This window comes from Trachurus japonicus, chromosome 23 (assembly GCF_045865225.1).
Source record: "Trachurus japonicus isolate A0001 chromosome 23, Traja_1.0".
NCBI lineage: Eukaryota > Metazoa > Chordata > Actinopteri > Carangiformes > Carangidae > Trachurus > Trachurus japonicus.
In genome coordinates this window covers 23,368,533-23,390,361 of record NC_140929.1, presented here as the reverse complement: position 1 = coordinate 23,390,361, position 21,829 = coordinate 23,368,533, and the positions used below count along the sequence as shown (strand labels likewise).

The window sequence follows — 21,829 nt, the reverse complement described above, 5'->3', positions numbered from 1 at the left end:
TGTTAGGGATATCAGCAGGTAAATAGACCCAGAGCATGGGGCCTTTAATTAATAGATTGATGAATGATTAGTTCTTTCAGATAGGATGGAGCTTTATCATTAAGAGCCTATAAGTCAGCAGGAGGATTTTGAAGTATATTCTAAATCCTACAAGAATCCAGTGGAGAGAAGCTAAATTGGGAGAAATTATGGTAGGCTAACTCCTGTCAAAACCCTCGCTGCGGCGTTCTGGACCAGCTGGAGACTCTTTAGAAAGTTTTTCGGACATCCTGACAGGAGAGAGTTGCAGTAGTCCAGCCTAGAAGTGATAAGATATAAGATAGATAGATAGATAGATAGATAGATAGATAGATAGATAGATAGATAGATAGATAGATAGATAGATAGATAGATAGATAGATAGATAGATAGATAGATAGATAGATAGATAGATAGATAGATAGATAACACATATTGTGATATAGTTCTTCAGGCAGGTCACTAGCCTACCTGATTTATGAAAACTAGGGAAGACCGGGGACAGTTGCAATGGGGGATGGTTGCAGCATGTCATTTTTCTCCAATCAGGAACAAGCTAGAGTGATGACACTCACTTAGCTTCGGTGTCCTGACAGGAGAGGCTGACAGAGGAGACAGATGCTTAGTTGGATTCCCCCCCCTTGCAGAGAAAAATCAGTTGAATTCAAAAGATGCTCCAGGATTTATTGCAAAAAACTGTTTTTGAGGTATGAACGTATTTTTTTCTTAAGCTTTGTTTTTGTTAAAACTGTTGTCACTCTTTTTGTGATTCTGCTCAAACTTATGTGGTTTAAAGGAGTGATATGTTAACTTTAAGCTGATATGATTAGCATGTATCAAGAGCACTTTGTTTAGCTAGCATATGGGGTTTTATCATGGCTGACGGGACGGGGGCAACTGTCCCCGTGCAATGCATGAATATAAAAACAGACCACAAAACAGTATTTTGACATTACTTTTTTTTTTTTTTTTACTGTTGTATTGCTAATATTAAAATGATGAGAGAATAAATGACAATGGCAAAATAAAAGTTATTCCCTCACAAATTGTTCTATTCATCCTATGTCACTGAAAGGCTTTTTTTTTTTTCATTTTGAATATTTGACATCTGCACATACAGTAAGGCCTCCTCATCTGGACAAATCTATACTGTAATTGCCATCTGATCAAAGCTGATGAATAAATAACACTGTAATATTATTAGAACTTACATTTTTCCTTTTACTAGACATGAAATATATTGTATTTGTAACATGTTGCAACCATCCCCAGGCCTGGAGTCAGTTGCAACATCTGACTCCTTACACTCAAATGCAAATTGTTAAGAATGTGGATTCTGTAATCATCTTTAAATTGTGTTAACTATTAACAGACAAATGTAAGTTTATTGTATAAAAATTTGGTTTGTCTAATCCAAACAGTCTCTGAGTAACAGAGCCAAATGCAAAAAGTGGTGCAACTGTCCCCAGTCTTCCCTACCCCCCTGTAACTGTCATGTCAATCAATTTGGGTTTTGCTGTTCTGATTGGGTGGTAGGGTGTGAGTTCATTATGTGTGTGTGTTCCATATATTCAACAAAGACTGCACACTTGTATAGGCCTGAATGATGCTGCTGGCTGGTTTGGATCATTGGATCATCATCCTCTTCATCAGCTAGCCTCTACTGAGCTTCAGCAGATGTATTAAGGCTGGTCACCTTACAGGACATTATTCTGTTAGATAGCTACCTTGATAAAGCTTAATTATGTAGAGCTGTTCAAGCAAAGCTGCAAATCTCTCCAAACTAACTCACCTCTGAGATGATGGTGTCTTCTTGGTAACCAGTGCAGCTTTCACACCGTGCATAATGCTGAATGCTGTTCCAAACAATTCAACCTCACTTTCATCAAACCAGAAACCTTTTTCCCAGTAGTGCCCTAGAGGTCAAGCTGCTTGTCAGCAGGGCTCAGGTATAGAGATGATCTTTTGGAGAACAGCAGCTTTCATGGTGGTGTTGTGTAATGCCATGCTGCAGTGCTGCCTGGTCTGTGTGTGTGCATCTCAGCCATACATCCCAGAATGTTCATCACTTTATTTCTGCCTTGCCTTGAAAACACATATGTTGCATCGTACAACCAAATTTGCAGAGCGTGTATTTATATGTTTTTTCTTAGCTGCTCTCGGGTCCTCCATATAATGCGTTGTTTATGAATGTTACTTAGAGGATCCAACCATATATTATAGCTGCTGCGCAGCAATGGGTCGGGTCCGGGCTAATTTTGGCAAATTTAGGCAAATTCTGAGCAACAAACAGGAGAATAGGAAGACAAGACAGTTGACCTTATAATGTTCAATTTGCACCAGTTGAGGATTGAACCCACAACCCGTGGAACCAAAGACCATTGTTTATCGCACTGAGCTAATTGACAAATGGCAGTTTAACAGTGGCTTCACAAATTGAGTAAACCATTCACTGTCGTGCAGGCAGATTTGAAACCACAGTAAAAAGAAAAATCTGTTTTTGAGGTAAAATTCTGATATGTATTTGTCAAACATCTACTATGAGTCTAAGATGTTAGGAGCCTTCGCACATGGTCCAGTCCAAGCTATTTGTTTTTTTTTTAAAAGGCTCGCTGTGATGCCACCATCTGTACAACTGTCTTGTATTTCATGTTGAGGAAATCTGACATTTTGATCTGTCATCATCATCATCACCCTTGCTGGGTCATGAACTTACAATCTCTGACACCAAGAACCAGCTCCTAACTCACTGAGCTAATTGGCTGGTAGTGAGACCTGCTGTGTAGCTTCATTTATCCACTCAGGTGAGTCAGTGCCCGGGCAGCTGTTGTGATGAAATGGTCAAAATGTCAGAAATTCAGTCATCTAAACAAAAATCTGATAATACATAAATTGCATCTTGACAGCATGGAAATGTTGGTGATTTGTTTTTAATGATACGTGTTTTGCTTCATAAGAGAAAATCTGATGTTTAAAAATTCCAGTCTCACATTGACTGCAGTTGTTCCCATGAGAGCAGAATTCAAAATTATCAAAAATTCAGTTTTTGAGATAAAATTCTGATATTTGCCATAGTCTGGAGATGCTCTGTAGCAAGTTTGGTGTCAATTGAGCAAAAATTGTGGGAGGAGATACATTTTAAAAGTTTTACAGTTATTGAAAAAAACAGAGTGATGGACTTCATAATTTGTAATAAGTTTAAGTGGACAAAAGTTTATTGAGGCTACATTGTGGTGAAAGTTTTAAAACTGTAGCATCTACCGTTGGTTTGGTAGGAATTTTTTAAGTTTTTAAATTTAAACGCTTATTGTGCCCCCCCTAGGAGGGGGGGGCACATGTCCTTGGAGTTGAGTGAATCTGGCATGGGTTTGGATGTTTCTGTGAAGTTTGGTGAGTTTTCACCCATGGGAAGTATGACTTCCTTGGAAGAAGAAGAAGAAGAAGAGGAAGAAGAAGAAGAAAGAATTCCTAGGAATACAATAGGTTCCCGGCAGCTTAGCTGCCCGGACCCTAATTAATACAATGCAGGTAAATTTAATAATTTTATTTGTTTTGGAAATCACTGTCCTACATTTTTGCTCTGCAAAGTGAGACCATTATTTCTTAAGCTTGAAATATAAACCACTAACAATGATGGCATAGTAAGGAGACATAACAGTTAAGGCATACATTGACTCCGTTTTCCACCCTTAAAGGACTTTAAAAGCCTTGAAGTGTACCACGTAGCAAAAAAGTTACCCATTGATTTTTCTTACGGTAATGGGTCCAGTTTGGTGTCTGCTCTAACAGCAGCTGATCAGTTTAAAGGGATAGTTCACCCAAAATTGAAATTTCACTCATTATCTACTCACCCTCATGTCGACTAAGGGCTGGGAGAAGTTTCAGAGTCCTCCGTGCCTTCTCTGAGTTACAGGGGGTCTCGGCGTAGCAGTGCATGTCCATATAACGGTTGCAAATGGATACCAATTGTCTTCGTCCAAAAAGACACACCAAAAAACATCCAAATACCTCCATGCTGCTCGTATGTAATGTCCGTCTTGTATTGAAGCCCAGAAATGCGAAATTGTTCAAAAAAAAATTAAATACGTCTATATTTCAAGCTTGTTTGTAGCGGAAGCTCCTCCCGGTTCGTCAAATTTGGACGAACCAGGAAGAGGACAGACCCTGGTTCGTCCAAATTAGACGAACCGGGAAGAGGAGTTTCCGCTACAAACAAGCTTGAAATATAGATTTATTTAATTTTTTTCGGGACATGCACTGCATGTCTTAGTCGACATGAGGGTGAGTAGATAATGAGTGAAATTTCAATTTTGGGAAAATTATCCCTTTAAGATGTTTTACCATAACCTTAAAAAAAACAACTCAACCTTGTACTTGCACAGCAAAGATTAAGCAATTTTCATTATATTTTGAGGTTGTATTTCAATATTCCATCGTATTTGATTTCACCCTCTAATTCACAGAAACAGAAAACACGAGTCATTTGTTCTTTGCTGTCTGTCTTGCATGCATTATGGCTGTTACTATGTTTCACTTGAAAATTATGTTCACTCTGAAGACATTTAGCATATTCAGTGGCCCATAAAACAATTACTTTTTGATTCATGAATCCAATGTCATCCTATAAATAATTACTAATTTGCCAATTGACTGCCACATATAAAAGCCATTAAGAAAATCAAAAGCTGTGACTCTAACGTGATAACTAAAAAAAAAAGAAAAGAAAAAAAAGATAGATATATCAGATGAGGTGTCAGAGCTTCACTTGTGGCAAGTCAGGGTGTTTTTACAATCATAGCTCTTCTGTGTGCCATTGAACATAGAGAGCAAACCTAAACACAATCTGTAATGCAAAGTCTCCCTCTAGTGTTGAAACAGAAGAATACAACCAAACAATTGAGTGAAGTTTTTTTTAATGCCTTCAACATTTTAAAAAAGGTAATAAAATATTTCCCTTGGAGATGACCAAGCAGAGAGAAACAGAAAACCAAACATTATAAAAGTTTAGTATTATACATTTCAATTTCTTTTCTATAAAGTACAAAAAACTTCAAAATATTTGACACTCTAAAGCTCTGTATTCAGAGCAGAAACATTTAAGTAAATTTTTGTTCACTTTGAGGTAGCTGGTAACTGGTAAAAAGAACTTTAATTGCTATGCAATACAATGACAACACAAACTTATCTCTTTCATACACACACACACACGCACACACACTTACACAGTTAAGATACCGATAACAGAGTTTTCAGCTTTATACAGACTGTGTTTGTATAGTACAGAATGGTTTGGGAAAAAAGACAGTCAATTTCAAAAGAAATAGTCTGTTCGAACACAAGTTATAGACAGTGGCAGTGTCTTGGTGTAGGTCTATCTTCCTCTTGGAACCTATTACAAAAAAGAGCAGAGAACAACAAAAAAACATAGCACCTGTGTTTAAAAGAATCCAGTGAAACTATTCAAAGCACATCAGGAAGCTATACTTTTTTTAAACACTTGGAGCAAACCATGATAGAAAAATGTAAAAAAAAAAAAAAAAAAAAAACATACAAAAAAAAAAAAACAATCACCTTTCACTGGTCTTGACGCTTGGTTTCTCCCAACACCTTCACTCATAGGGTCCTATGATAAAAACGATTGTTAGGAAAATGTGTTAAGATTAGACACAAACATATTTTTATTTGACCAACCCAAGAAACAACAGACAAAATTAAACAATATAAAGATGTAAAGTTTTCAAAGAAACACACTTGTTCCCCTTATGATGTCACGACTTCTGGCCTTGGTCAGCTCTATGGCCTCCTGCATGGACCTCTTCATCAAGGGACGTGCAGACTCCTGAGAGCTGTGCCTCTGACGGGGTTCCTTCTCTCTGTGATGAGGTTTTGGCCTCGCTTCCCTCCTTGATTCTGAAGAAGTGGTACTTGAAGTCTTCTCTGTGCCCATACTACTTTGTTTGTCTTTCCTGGTAGGGTGATAATTTTCCCTCCACATTTTTCTCATTTTTTCCCGAGACGATTGAATGGGTGCATTTGACGATGGACGTTTTGCGGAGCTAGGATGATCTAATGTTGAAGAGGTGGAAAGAGAGGTAGAACGCTTTCCAGAGGAATTTCTCTGTGGAACAGAAGTGCTCTGCATAGTTTTAGGACTAGAGGAGGCAGTTTTATCTCCAGACTGTGACAACTCTGAGCTTCGCCTGGCCTCGGGACGTTTTCCACTTGTGCTGGTTGAGCTCCTGTCGGAGGTAGATGACCTCCTGTTGGGGGTGGATGACCTCCTGTTGGGGGTGGATGACCTCCTGTCGGAGGTAGATGACCTCCTGTTGGGGGTGGATGACCTCCTGTCGGAGGTAGATGACCTCCTGTTGGGGGTGGATGACTTCCTGTTGGAGGTGGATGGGGAAGGTGCTGACAGCTGTCTTGAAAGCAATTTGGGTTTTGTTGCACTGGTTTGAACCTTATTTGCGGCACAGTGTCCATCATTTGCAGGTTTTGGTTTGGACGCAATTTTTTCAGTTTCATCTCTGTGTGAATGCTGTGCATTGTTTTCACAAGAGTCTGTTTTTTTTCTGGTTGCTGTGTGGGTCTTTGGTGTTTTCCTTTGGACATCTGATTCTTTTGAAATCTTCACGTATTTGTTGGATAGAGATGACTTCTGCACAAACATGCGGGAAACCCCAGGATTAGGATCTGAAGTACAGCTTGCCACCTTGTCCACAGACTGGGGCTGCTTTTTTGGTGCATCAGAAGATGAAGGCACGTTTTCCTTCAGCTTTTTTTTCACAGGTCCACCGAGACGTTTCGTAGCTTCACTTGAAGGTCTTTTTTGGACAGAAGTTGAGGCATTGCTATCATCTTTTGGAACTGGTGAAACGGTTTTTATTTTCTTCTTTTTGCTGATCTGATTGTCCACTTTGCAAACTTTGCCTTTTGAAGTTGTTGGCCTGTCGTCCTCTGCGTAAGAATGACTGATTTTTTGGGGGGGGGATTTTTTTCTGTAAGTCTCATGGTTAACATGCCCAGATGGAGCTTTTCGAAGTTCAGGCTGATGCTGTGGTGCTGGCGATGATGGGGTTGGCAGTCTGGTTATTCTGACTGATGCTTCCTCACTTTCATCATCCGTGTCAGAATCAATAATTATTACCTCTTCCTTTTTTGAGCTCTTTTTTCTCGGGGTCTTGGGGCTAACACGTTTTGAGCGAGCCATTAGCTCTGCAAGTTTAGTCATACAATCTGACTTGCCTTTGGTCCTGGCCTCACCATTTTGCACATTTGTTGCCTCATCCTGTTTACTCTCTTGGTCAGACTCGGAGTCATCAGTTTCAGAAGGCAGAGGTTTTGACCTCTTTTTCAACATGTGCTTGGGCACCGTCAATAAGTGGTGTTCTGACCCAGATGAGTAATCATTACTGTCTTCGGTTTCACTGTCTTCAGGCTGAGGGCTGGGTTCTCTCCTTGTCTGAGGTGCATATTGTTCTCCATTAGACTGCATTTCATGATTAGACATGTTCCAGTCTGAATCAAAAAACAAACCAATACGGCTTTGCCGAGCTGGCAAGTTGGCTTTTGCCCTCAAAAAGCACTCAACGGTATCAAACACCTCCAGTGCAGAACAAGCAGAAGATGGCTCTGGATTTGGAACTGGACAAGGTAAACCACAATGTGTGTAATTTGTGTCACTGCGCCTGTCCTCACCTCCACTCTCATGATTGCTTAGGACAACAACTTCTTGGACACGATCGGGGTTGTCTTCTGGTTCAAATGTAATGTCTGTCAAGGTTATAGGTATGACTATGTAATCATCATCCATCTCATCATCAGTATCATCTTCATCCATCAAGGCGAAGGAAGGACTACATGAAGCAGAGTAGTTTGTGTCCAATTCCAGATGTCTCTCATGGTCACATTTAGGACATAGATAATCCGTTTCACCAGAACATGCACAAGTGTGATGTGCTGCCTGACCCTGCACAAATCTGTGGTCTTCATTTTTAAATGGGGACTGCTTATTGTTGGATTCACCTGCTTGTGTGAGTGAAGGCGTCTCAACCTGTTGACTGTCCTCTTCACTTAGATCTTCATACTGGGGGTCTTTACAACACAGTGTTAAGTCCGATTTCTTCTGCTCTGCATTTGGAAGGTTTGCCAATTTATGTTGCGAGTCTTCATCTGAAATATCATCATATTGTGGATGTTTACAAATATGTGCTTCCTTAAGGCTGCTTTCAGATGAGAGGGATGGATTTTGGAATTTAGAAAGCATTTGGCTCGAGTCAGTTTGAGAAGTCTGAGAACCTGCCCTTTCCATTACATCTTCATGACTTGTCCTCAGCAATTCACTTTGGTCTGTAGGAACTGATATTACAGTATGAATTTCATAAACTAATGAATCTTGCTTGGCATGTACAATTGCCTCTTGATAGTTAAAAGGACAATGTTGATCTTCTGTGTCTTTCTTTTTGTTTTTATTTGAGTCTTCATTTTCACAGAGGAGTGATGTGAGTATGGATGTTTTGTTTGCAGTTACCACAGAACTTGACTTGGTTTGAAGATCCTCTGAGACAGTCACACCTTTTACATTGTCCAACTCTACCGCCTCAACTGATTTTTGTCCTGGATCTCCTTTCTCCCTCTCTGTTGTTTGGTTGCGAGCCACCCGTGGCTCTCTGTCCATTCCACCAGAGATATTGTTGGTATTCCTCCAACGAGACGTTTCCTCTCCATTTGAGGAGCTGCAGTTAAACATCAAACCTGGGTCCTGGGTCCTTGCATTCCAAGTCGTTTTTGACACTGGGACAACCAATGGTCTTCCATCTTCATTCTTTGTGCAGGTGGCAGCGACTTTTGCCATAATCTGTGGGTATTCTGTGGAAGTAAAGAGACGAAGGTTACCTATATCCCCATTCCAATATTGCTGCAGTATAAACTTAGAAATGTTGTCCCTCTTTTCAATAGTGTGTACTTTGTCCAGCCTAGCAACCAGCTCCTTCAGTGCAGTTGAATAATGAAGATCGGCCTCGCCATTCTGCAAGTACTTGTCACCCAATTTACCTTGGAAACTTTCATCATTGCTACCAGCAATTTTCCTATCGTCAGTATATGAACAAACAAATTTGTCATCACCATAGGTAGGTAATCAAGAGCTACTGATGTATCATTATCAACAGATAATGATTGATGAAGGTGTATCTGTTTTGAGTTTTCAGAGAGTATTATACCTCTTGAAAAATTGTCTGATGCAACTGTGGGACAATCACCTGTATCTCTGGACTTCACAGTGAACTCAGCATTTGCGTTGCTCCCCCTTGGACTGTCCTTTTGAAGTGCTCTTCCAACTGTAGCAGTCCGCTGCTCAGCACAACGGATGGCGTGTCTCTCTTCTTTGGAAGAAGCTGAGGTTGTTGAGCGGTGGCGATGGTCTGCAATGTTTGACTTTGGCGTGATGTGATCTGACTGAGGCTTGGAGGACCTGATATTTTTAAGGCTTCCCATGATGAACGCCTGTATTTGGTCATCTGTAGGTGGTTTTGTTTCAACATTGGCATTAGTTTGCGCTAATGAGGAGGTGCATAGTGTTGGGTGTTCTTGAAGGAGTCTGTCATTAGCTGAGACTCCACAGCCACTTCCTGTAAGTGCTGGAGGACTGGTACCAGCTGAATGTTGTCTTGTCTGAAGATCTGTATTATTGTTGGAAATAAAATCTGGCTTCGAATATACCATTTGATGTCCAGCAGGTGTCTCAAAACACCCAGGTTGTGCAGTGGGATGTGGAAATGCATTAAGATGCTGCAGTCCAGGGCTTTCTCTTCTTTCCAGCCGCATCTGTTGACGCTGGAGCCCATGGGAAATGAATCGTGTTTGTGTGTTGTCTTGCAGCCTCTGAGCTGAAGCATGACTTTGGGATTCTACCATGCTGTCTTGAGGTGATGCAAGAGCATTAACAATGGAATGTTGCAATGGTGGGTAGACTCCTCCTTGGCTGTGTGAATACCCTGTACACATTGTATGGACAGCCATCTGTCAAGTGATGACCTCAGTCAAGGCTTTCTCAGGTCTAGGAGACAAAAAAGCAAAAATTAGAGGGTAATTTATGAAATGACATGTTTCTTTGCACTTAAACTCATGAAACCAGGTTCTAAGCAAATGGTTAATTCGATTTGTTCATCTACCGAGTGTGTGTGTGAGTGAGCACTACATATAGAGTCATGGCAGATTACTCTTTACAAACTTACTTTTGTAGATACTGTAAAATGTGTGATTAACCCTTTGCAAGTATTCTCTCTCACTACATGTACTAACAAATGCATTCATTCATATTATGAAGATGCATCACCATCTTCATTTCAAATTAAAAATACATAAAGGCTACAGCCCCATGGCACGTATCCAACCACCCAAACCACACTGGTCCCTTAACTGGCCATCGTTTTCTCCAAGCCAGACAGGTGGCAGTAATGCTGTACTTTGACAATAAATAAGTATTTATGTTCTTGACTTGAATTTGTTTACATTCGTTAAACAACCCCCCCCCCCCTCCGAGTGGATGTTAAAACTGTCACATTGATGAAACTTAATTGGTCGCTTTTCTGCTGTTTTGCTAGCCCTCCGCCTGGCCATGTGCATTTGGTTACAATGAATGACAGCGAATCAATCCATGAAGCGGTACATTATAATATTATATTATATAACATACAATGTGTATGTTTGTGTAGTTTTAACTGTCATAAACAAAAGATTGCGGGTTACGGAGTGCGTTTGAACGCACCCCACCGGCGCAGAGCGTGAAGAGAGAGAGAGGAGACATGGTGGTGTCCTTTGCTGCTTGGTGACAGGACTCCGGTACCCGAAAAACTTCAAATAATGGCCGACTCCCAATTTACCGCCAGTCCCAATTATCCGCCGGGTGTAGTTAAACGCCTATCCCAAACGCCAGATCAAACATTGTTTTTCTGCCACAAAATATTCTATGCCAATATAGCCTACATAAACACAAACAGATAACCTAAAACGAATTGGAAAGGGTCTGACTGTAGCCTATTTATTTGATTTTAGAGTAACCTAACTGGTTGACACGCACCCCCCTACCCTATGCTAGGGTAAAAATGTAGCATAGCCACGGGAAAAATCCTGCTTAGTTTCACTTCAAGTCTTTCAGTTTTAGCATGACATGTCCTTATCTTTTTCTTTCTTACTTTTTAAACATTTTTTATTTAACTGTCACCATTGGATCATCAGTGTTGTCACATCCCAGTAACAGACCTTAGATACAAGCCTTTTGCTGGACCAGTTCTCTGTCTGAGTCCTCATTACAAAGAAATATATAATCCCAATAGTATTTATGAAGATTTATTTAAGATGGTGTTAAGCGACTCGCCTCGCTACTCACTGCCTTCATCCTTTTTTTTTTTTTTTACTGTCACTAGTATCACTGTATTTACTTGTAGGGCAAAGCAACTTCTGGTTCTTGAATTACAATCCTATCAGCAGAATCAAGTTCTCATTTCTTCATCTCAAGTAAAAATAGCGACGCTTCACCAAATTCTCCTGCCGAAGACAGTCTGCAAATAGAAACAATAAACTCTATACAAATTCCAAAAGAGAGAACGGAGGATTCCCAATCACCAATTCCTCTGCCGACAGCAGCTCTCCTCTCTTGGGCACCGGTGGACCACCCTACCACCGGGCTTAACAAGTTCTCTGGGGGAAACCCTGCATCCATATATGGTGATCTTTCCGTTCATACTCATTTTACAGTGCTAGGTACTTTTGCCTTTTACTTCTCTCATTGCCGAACTCCCCTGTGACGCGGCCAGTCAGAGCGTTACTGCACTTCCTCTTTTACACGCCAGTCTTATCTGATTCCCAGCTCCCAAGATGCTGTTCCCATGAACAATAAAATACTTCTGCAGATACTCCTAAACCTGTATCCCTGTGGATGGCCATGGAAACATGGTGGACTGCTACCTCTGGGATAGGGCTGCTGTCCCAAGTGGAGTTCAGATATCACGTAGTCTTTTTGACAAGCACGGGTAAGATGGAGCAAGCACTACCACTGAAAATGGACATGCATCGTCACCCTTGACAGCCGCATATAACAAACCCCCCCCCCCCCCCCCAGGCTTTTATAGTCTGGTCAAAACAGGATACTGATCGTTTCTTGACAGTACTTCATTTCAACATGTTTTCCTGTTATTGCATAAATCCTCTTGGATGTGTTGTAATCTCACTCTGTTAAATTAACTCAATATGTTTTTGACAAGTACTGTGTTGGTAGTACTTCAGCTCACAATTTTGACAGGACATCCTGGTGTGGAAGTTGGCCTTAAGTTTATTCCATTGAATCGTCGAATGCAGTTCTTAATTGGTATGCTTGTTCTATACTAGGGCTGGGACGATATGCTTTTCTCCCGATTCGATTCTTCGGATGGCAAATCGATTTAAATTGCAATTCTACGATATTGCCGATTCTCTCGATTTTTAGTCTGCATTTTTAACATTTATCTGCACACAAATACTGTAGGAGCCTATAAATTAACATACTCCATTATAAAGTGAACTTAAACCCTTTTCAAAACCTGTACTCTCTGTATGTGAAAAGGCTAACAAATGCATAGTGCACAATATTTAAAAAAATTTCAACAACAAAAAAAATTCAAATAAAAATAAATTAAAAAAAAAAAAATCGATTTAAAAATCGTCAAAAAAGATATCGCAATATTTATGTGAATCGATTTTTTCTCCCAGCCCTATTCTATACATTCTCTAAAACCTCTGGACTAAGCTATCAGAATTCAATTCTGTTCTAGCTACAGTTGGTAAGTTGATGAAAGTGAAAGTAAAGTCCATGACTCCGTGTCGGAAATTTCAAGACGAATCACCATCAGGCCCCTCTATGAACCTCGTCCAAGCCCCCCAACACTAGGCCAGCTGACATCTTAGAGCATTTGGCAAGAATGTTTTCATTGCTCAAGAATGAAAGTCGGAGGTTCAAAGATGATCAGATACTGTCTTAGTTCCGACCATCAACGGCGATTCGGCGGCGTTATTCCCATGACCCGCTGGGCAGTGTCTGCAAAACCTTAAAGCAGAAGTAAGCGATCCGGTCGTTTTGGCTAATGCTGCGTTCCAGGCAGGCTTTTGAAAAAAATTACAGCTTCAAGTCACGACTTAGTAGCGTTCCAGGCAACCCACTCGTGTTTTTCCGGCCTGTTTTACCTGTGAAAGTGCACTATAACGGCCACTCGTAACTTCCGACCTGTGAACTCGTACCAGATCGAACTGGTACGACTTCACAGGTCGGAAATACACGAGTTACGGGTTGCCTTGAACGCACCATAATGTCTTGTCAGCCGATGGAGTTAACAGCCCCCGCCCTCGTCGTGGATCTATTGGTCCTCGTCCCTACGTCACCACATTCACGCGCATCCCTTGGCTGCACACACATCCCTTCATGCCGTTCTCTCTCCTCATTGGATAAAACTTGTAGGATACGAGAAAAGTTTTCTCCTCGGCTCAGAGCAGAGCGACTGACAGACCCATGTTTCGGTCCAAAAACTCTAAGTGATTACTGTCGGAAGATATAACTATTTAAGACTTATATTAACCCAAAAATACCGCTTACTTCTGCTTTTAGTAGGAAATGCTGCGTGAGCCGACCACTAAAAAAAAAACAAAAAAAAACTATGAAGACAAAACGATATATTTATCGAAAAATGGACCCATTAACAAGTGTGGGCAACGTAGATTCATCCACATTAAAGCTATGGTCTACGATTTGGAGCATTGGTAATTATTATTAACATGGTTTATACAGCGATTATGCTCCTGTGGTCCGATATACACAATATAAATAGCAAAAAGAACCCAAAAAATCCATTCAGTCTATCAGCCGTGGGCCTGCATAGAAATTGACCAATGGGCGCCGCGCGGCCCGTCCGGCTCCCACTGGCTCGTACCCTCCGTCCAATCCCCTCGTCTCCCCTGCTCCTCCTCGACCCGCCTCGCCCCCACCCCCCTCCGCTTAGAAACTACAAGTAGTTGTGACCGCTCTGAGCTGCTCAGCCACAGACACATGAACCCATGAATTCAGCGCCTGCTGGCCCCCCACCCCCGGTCGGTCTGCCACTGAAAGCCCCACTAGGATTCAGAGAAACACAGTACAGAAGCACAGAATGTTTTGCTGCCCTTATTACTGGTACCGATGCCGCATCGAGTCTCCCTGATCCTCAGCCGCAGCTGCACCCTGCAAACTGTGGCCCTGCTGAGCTACTGGTCTTCCTCCTCTCCCCGGCACACAGCTGCTCCCAGTCGCAGCCGCAGCCTGAGCGGGTCTCTCTGCACTGCGGCGCCGCGGAGCTCCAGGCCCCGACTCTTCCTGCTCCTCTTCCCCAGGTTTGGTTTTGGCGTTTGGTTTCTGCAGGCAGCAGGCTTGTTGCTTGCTCCGCTCTGCTCTGTGAGGGGACTCAGGGGAGGGGGGGAGGCGTGTCGCGAGCTCGGAGGGGAGGGGCGGGGGTGTGTGTGGGGGTGCTTTTTTCAAATTTTTCTCATCCTCTTTCAAATCGTAGACCATAGCTTTAATATGAGACTTTTTAATAACCAAACACAGACTCCTCGTTGTCCCCATAGACTGTATAAAGAATGGACGTAGCACCGTGACGTCACCCATTGGTTTGGGGGAGTCTGTTTTGTGATCCTACTACGGGCATTTGAACTGCACCATCTTGGATTTTAGTGGGAGTCTACTTTCCATATTTGGAGGAACCTGCTAGGGCTGGGCCGATATGCTTTTGTGCCGATTCGATTCTCTAACGATTTTTGGGTCCCAATTTGATTTAAATTGCGATTCTGATTAAACAAGTATTGCGATTCGATTTTACTAAGTATTGCGATTTTATATTTCAATCATTGTGATTTTCTTTTCTTAAACAAGAGCAGGTTGAACCAAACACTTGACAATACATCATAAGTCATAAGTCACAATACACACATCACATAAGTTTGTCTGCTGTGTTTGTTTGTTCATATCTGTGAACAAACAAACACAACAGGCCGGTATGACTTTGTCAAGTGTAATGGCACAGAATACATGATTGTACAATAAAGATTGGTTGCCCCCCCCCCCCCAAAAAAAGAATCTTTTTTTTAAAGCGAAAAAAAAAAAAAAAAATCGCCAGAAAAAAATTGCGATTAATATAAAAGTTGATTTTTTGGCCCAGCCCTAGAACCCGCCCACTGAACCTGAAGTAACTGTCTGTCAACCTGTCACTCAACGTAACCATGCCCCAATTTATGTGAGAATTTTAAGCCTACAATACTAAAACGGTTGTGGTACAAAAAAATACCCCCCCCCCCCCCCCCCACACACACACACACACAGCGTTCACGGAGGTGGAAACTATCGGTAGAGAGTGTACCAGGCTATAAATATGTTTTTTCAGATGTAAAGTCGGCTATTTTAACATGGGGGTCAATGGAGAATTGCTCACTTCTGCTCCCAGTGGCAGCTGAAGAACTGCAGTCTTTTGAACACGGAACTGGTATTCACTTGTAGAACCCACAACTCTGCCCTTTGTATAAAGACTTCAACATGTGAAGATCTGACCCCCATCTGAGGCGTGTAGCATTTTTACCTCCTTTGTGAGATACTTTCTATGGTAATTATATAATCAAGTTCTTTTGCATTTAAACCACCTAAGACACCTAACCTTCTGCTTTCCCAGACTTCCTTCTGTAATTTGTGAATTCAAGTTCCTTTACACTTAACCATCTGTGATGCCCAACTTCCCACTTCCTAATTCACACTCAAACCCCTTTGTATTTTAAATTGTATCTCTTGACTCCATACCTCTGGAAGATCGGTGACGATACCTTCAAAGACAAAGGTGTGAAAAGACAATCAGGGAAGGGGCCGGCTAAAGGACACAAACACACCCCAGAAGTGGACCTTCCCTCAGCTATAAATGTATAGGTTTTCCCCATGTTCGGGGCCTTTCTTCATCTTGAACCGCTCGCATGTTGATTGACCTTTTCTTTGCAAAGGAAATAAAAGTTTGTTGGCCGGCGAGTCAATATTTCATTTTTCATCAGCAACAGAGAATTTCCACGACAGGCGCTGCACAGCTGTAGTGCATTTTATAACGGTGGGGGAAAAAAAACATTGTCCAGCGTCAATCATCAATAGGGGATCAGCACAAGCCGTTACAGACACTCAGAGCATGTTAATCTACCTTAATTAATTAGTGAACAGTGTCATTATCGGTTTAAAAAAGTGCATCCGTATTGGCCAAACCATTTTTGTGTTGGGGGGTAGGGATTCTTGGCCACTAGGACAGTTAGGAAGAATACAAATAAAAAGCTTTTTGTAACTCAAATATTAAATTAAAGAGAAAGAGAGACATAGGCCTAATCATGGTGCTCTTTCTTCTTTTTTTAAAGTTGAATCAAAGCAGTTTCTAAACTTAATCATGTAAAAATGGCAATCTCAATATCACAATTTTAATTAGAACTGCGCAACCATTTTCTCAAACCCCTATAACGGTTCGAATCCCGCGTCGGGCAGACATTTCCTGCATGTCATTCCCCCTCTCTCTCCCCCTTTCCTGTCTATCTCAGTGTGCTATCAAATAAAGGCAAAAATGCCAAAAAAAATAAATAAATAAAAAATAAATAAAAATAAATATATATATATATATATATATATATATATATATATATATATATATATATATATATATATGTACATTGAGAATGTACATTTATTTATTTATATATATATATATATATATATATATATATAAAAAATGTACATTCTCCATTATAAAGTGAACTTAAACCCTTTTCAAAACCTGTACTCTCTGTATGTAAAAAAGGCTAACAAATCCACATTGCTCAATATTTTAAAAAAAATTTCAAAAGATTTTCTTCTTCTTCAAAAAAAAATCGATTTAAAAATCGTCAAATAAGATATCGCAATATTTATGTGAATCGATTTTTTCTCCCACCCCTAACTCACTACATCGAAAACCTAGACATTAGACAATATTACTGCAAGAGTGTTGATGAAAAGGTCCAGAAGTGTGGCTATGTGTGTCTGGGTTTGTGGGTGTGCACATGCAGCGTCAGACAGAGAGGCGTGCAAATCTTTTCCAGGGCTCTCAAGTCAAGACACACATAAAACAAAATAAGTAGGCTAATCTATGAATGGGTGATGCGAAGGCAGATTGCTCCGTTTAGTCCATCCATACAGCTGTAAACTATCAGCCATTTGGAAAATTGTATTTCTTGTTGCCGGTAAAGTCTGGGTTTCCGCAGCACTGCAAGCACGCGTCCTATGCTATTAATAACCCGGGTTGAATCGGACCACTTTTTTTTTTTTTTGCTGTTGTGCTATATTGATGTGTTGATGAAAAGAAGCGATCACCGCCAACATGTCTTCACTTGCATTCAAAGTTTATTTACAAGAAGAAGAACAGTGCTCAAAAAAGGCCGAACCCTCTCCCTCGCCTGGCCCAAAACTCTGACCTTATACCTTTTTTGACTCCAGACAGAGAGGAGCCCCTAAAACAGATGGGTAAATGACCCTTGACCTATCCCCCTAACTTTTAGGCTTAAGAGAAATCCATGATCTGTATCCCAAGACCCTTAACCATGAGGGGAGACAACAGAATCAACAATCACCTTAAACCAGGCACATTCCATTCGATCAGATTAGGCTACTTCTAAGCAAAACATGAAGTTCACACATTCCTTCAGTTCCAGAAAAGGCACATACACAAAGAAGAACATAAGATAATACAAGATATTAAAGCAAAAAGGTTCAGGTGGATAATACACTACACTGTCTTCCGGTCAAAAAATCAATGCTCGTGAGTCCGGCCGCTACGGGTCTAGGCTTCAACACCTGCTGATCGGACCGGGTCGGGTCTTTGAGAACTGTAGCAGGAATGAAAGAGCTTAAAAACTGCTAAAACAGGCGATCGTGGGCAGACCCAGCTTTTGTCAAATTGAGACCCGCTTTTATGGGCTTAAACCCATAGCCAGACCCGGCCGATACAGCAGACCGGCATCTATAAGACTCTGGCTTTTATTTGAGAATTTAGGATGACGGTCTGGGAGACGCTTATGGTGCATTAGAATATCATGGAAAAGTTTATTTAGCCTATGTCAGTTGGATAATTAAATTCAAGAAATGTTAAACTAATATATAGCCTAGGTCACACACATAATAAACATTTCTCTATAAATTAAGACTTTATTTAATTGATGAAGACCTAAAATTCATATTCAACAATTTTTAATATTACAAAAGACCAATTTAAAAAGCATTTTTAATATGGAAACGTATGTCCATATATATGCACCAAATACCTGGTTGGGGCTTTTTGACTTTTCCATGATATTCAAACTCATTGAGATGCACCATACTGTGGGGAGGGGGGCGGTTCTAGTGTTATTGTAGGACTCTAACCAGAAGCCAGAATATCACTACCTGCCGGAGCCCGCGCCCCCTACAGCAGGAAGAAAGAAATGTCACTCCAAGCTAAGTTCAAAACTTGAGAGCCCTGCATGTCTGCATAGGAAACAGTGGAAAGGCATTTCGAAAAAATCAAAAACATGAACGAAGGAGTCAAATAAAGGTCTCTTTATACTTCAATAACAAATAGAAAATAGAAATGGTTTTGTATAGCCATAATCCTCTTCCGTCATATTCACCCAGCAAAATCACAGTTTCCTGTCAGCTCAGATGCTGAAGGTTTTTTTTCCGAGAAAAACAACAAAAAACCCATGCATGCAGTATGCGTCCGAAGTAGGCTCCTCGACGGGCTATGTGAATTTGTAATAATTTAAAGGAAAAAGAAAGAAAGGAAGAAAACAAACTGATGACAAACTTCAGGCAAATGTAAAACTGTGTGCGCCACACACCGTTCAGAGTGGCATGCATGGAGGTGCACACTGCACAGCTGCAGCTAATGAGGGGAAAAAAAAAAAAAAAAGGAAAAATCAGGAGAGGCTGTTAGCGTCTCCAGGTCCGGCTTTCGGCTAATAATGTCCAATTGGTCGACAACCGGCTCGTTAACTATATAATACTGTAGGCCTAATTGTTAGATTAAAAAAATGCCAGTAGGTAACGTTACATAAATTTCAGTTAACGTTAATGCTGGCACCTACGCTCACCATGTTCAGCCTATTCACAGAAAATGAAACCCAGGCTCATGCTGCGTTCGAGACAAATCGGAACTCGGATCTTTCCACACTCCGACTTGAAGAAATGCAATCGAACGCAGCCTGAAGTCCGACTTCGCCGAGCCGAGAATCAAATCTGATGTCACAACAATCTAAACCCGTGCAGAGGCACACAGTCAACGGTAAACCATCAATCACAATGCATTTAAAATGTCAAAATACATTGAAATGTTATTTTTCCAAATTGTTTTGAAGCACTTCGAATGCAAAGTTCGTCCCGGTCCGCCATGTTTTTTGGTTATTCTGGCGTGGTGCATCTCGAATTCCAAGTCCAGTTTTCAACTGGGAAAGTTCCGACTTGTCTCGAACGCAGCATAAAAGTTCATAGACAAAAGCCGACATGTCCACGCTCCCTCTCTACCACCCACTATTTTACTTACCAGGTCTCCACATTTCACATCAAGTGACGTAGTATTTAACGTATCCTTGTACACGTTAAAACTTTTCCTCACAACCGCCCTGTAGCGGGTTTTTTTTCTTTTTTCCTCCGAAGAAAACTTTGCTCAGGTCGTCGGGAAAAAAAATGGACCGGAGAGGATGTTATTCCGTGCGGCAGCAGTCACTTAATCCGCTATCGCCGTGTGTCCGTAGCAGACAGACAGACTCCAGAAGCTCGAACTGTTCCCTCCCACTGGGTTAGATGTGCTGGTCTCTCCGCTCCTCCGAGTGTCGCCGCTGGTATCTTCTGGTTGTTCTTGGGGCGAAGCTGGACAAGACCGGCTCTTTATAAGACAATCGCCGCGAGCTCTGATTGGTTGGCTGTTCTTTTAGGGGTGGGGCTGAGGGGTTGGGGTTATTATTTTTTTTCCAGCATCACCCTCACTAGAAACTCAGGGCTTTCCTTCACAGATGTGGTTGTTTTGTTCCCAGAAGCTTTCCTCTTGTTGGGATGGGAGGATGAAGTCAAAAACACAACATCAGTCACACTCGTGTTGTCTGTGAGTCTGCCTTTTCTCATTCCTCACCACAGGGCAAAGTTTTTTTTGGCCTTCACAATCACCATCATGCAAAAGGATGAAAGACAAAAATCTTCCAATGGTGTTGCAATTAATGAGCTGGAGCTTGTAATGATGCATTTCTGAAATAACAGATTCTGCAATGAAGTGTAACTATTTTGATGTCGATGCTGATGAAAAAAAAAAACGACCACTCTGACACGTCTTCTTTGTAGATGGTAAAAAAGTTTATTACAAAAAAGATATAGTGTAAAGCCGATTCTTTGAGATGCCTCTGGAGCCATGAGACCTCTCTGTCTTGGCCAAAAGTCCTGGCCTTATATACAGTACGTTTTCTAAAGCTCCACCCATCTAAACAGAAGAATGTAGCTGACCAGGATTTAGGTTTAGCCCTCAGTCCAAACAAAGCATTTGTTTACATTGTAACGCTCATTTACCTTCAGGCAAGCAAAGATCACACCTGGAGAAGAAAGTAAGATAATTCTGAAGATAAAAGTAAAGAATTTTAAGTGTATAATATACACATCTTCCAATGATCAATAACCCCAGGGTAGGCTGCTTAACAGCTTAGGAGGGTAGAAAATACACCACAGAAGAGACAAGTCGAGGTGTGAAAGTAAATGCACTTTGCACCACCAGCTACCTCACTACTCTCACCAAGGATCATAATTAGTTACTTTCTTTGACTCTTCCAGACAAAGTGGTCGCACTATCATGTGTTGCGGAAATTTAACTTGTGAGCGAGAAAATCACAAGTCCAGCAATGTGAGGTTGCACAGTTAGTAGTTTATTTAATTTTTTTTAGTTTAGTTCATTTTTTTATTTTATATAATCCTATTTTATCTACCCAGCTGAAGACTCATTGTGGTTTTCACACTTTGGTAGGCTATGTTGACATTTGCGTTGTGGTTTGGTAGCAGCTGCTTGCTTGAGCATGTTTAACACAAAATAACAGGAACAAAGATTTACACCAGCATATTGCCCTGCACAGAGTGTAACCTGCACTCTCTTCGGAGTTCATCCGACCGAGGGTCATGAACATATCATTTTCCATTACACGTGCTACTTTCAGTTGTTGAGTTGAAAACTGTGAATGTTTTTTGTTTTAAAAATAATTGACATTCACACCATTCCTTTTGCTAAAAATTCTAACCGACTGATATCTAACTACCCAGGAAAAGATGCTTCAGGCAGCCTGACCGCAAGCGGCACAGCTTGACTTTCAGCATTTGGTTTTCGTAAGTGGCTGACTTTCACCAGTCTTAGGTTAGGAAACCACACTTGTGCTGTGACTCTGAGTAATCTGAGGGGAAATCAAACAAGTCATTCTCGATGTTCCTCCTGGTTGTAAATTCTATTTTAAGCCGAAAGCTGTCTGTTCAGCATTCTGTGCGCCCCTTATGTCTGTTTTTGTTACACCAAACCTAGCGCGGTGCTATGTAGGGGAAAACTGTCGTAAAAAGTGATGTATGTACAACAGGTGTTGGACACTGTGGTGTGTAGCTATAAGCAGGCTCCAGCCAGGATGCCCCTGACTCTGTGACTTTAGGGATTATGGCAATGGGCCAATTCGCCAAAATGTTGAACTATCCCTTTAAAGTATTAAAGTG

At 41.1% G+C, this 21,829-nt stretch overlaps 1 protein-coding gene across 2 annotated transcripts; it reads right to left on the bottom strand.

Annotated features, from left to right (window-relative positions):
* Positions 1–4,920: 4,920 nt before the first annotated feature.
* LOC146962974 (uncharacterized) lies at positions 4,921–19,943 on the bottom strand. Of its 2 annotated transcripts, XM_085769434.1 has the most exons (6): positions 19,644–19,943; positions 9,279–10,075; positions 6,402–8,886; positions 5,770–6,275; positions 5,590–5,641; positions 4,921–5,407 (listed from the first exon to the last, which is right to left on the bottom strand). In XM_085769434.1, the coding sequence occupies exons 2-5, from the start codon at positions 10,036–10,038 to the stop codon at positions 5,628–5,630; spliced, it is 3,765 nt and encodes a 1,254-aa protein (XP_085625560.1). In that variant the 5' UTR covers positions 10,039–10,075; positions 19,644–19,943; the 3' UTR covers positions 4,921–5,407; positions 5,590–5,627. The 2 variants fall into 2 exon arrangements, with proteins under 2 accessions (XP_085625560.1, XP_085625561.1); XM_085769435.1 differs by lacking the exons at positions 9,279–10,075; positions 19,644–19,943 and having other exon boundaries at positions 4,921–6,275; positions 6,402–9,111.
* Between the last annotated feature and the right edge of the window lie 1,886 nt (positions 19,944–21,829).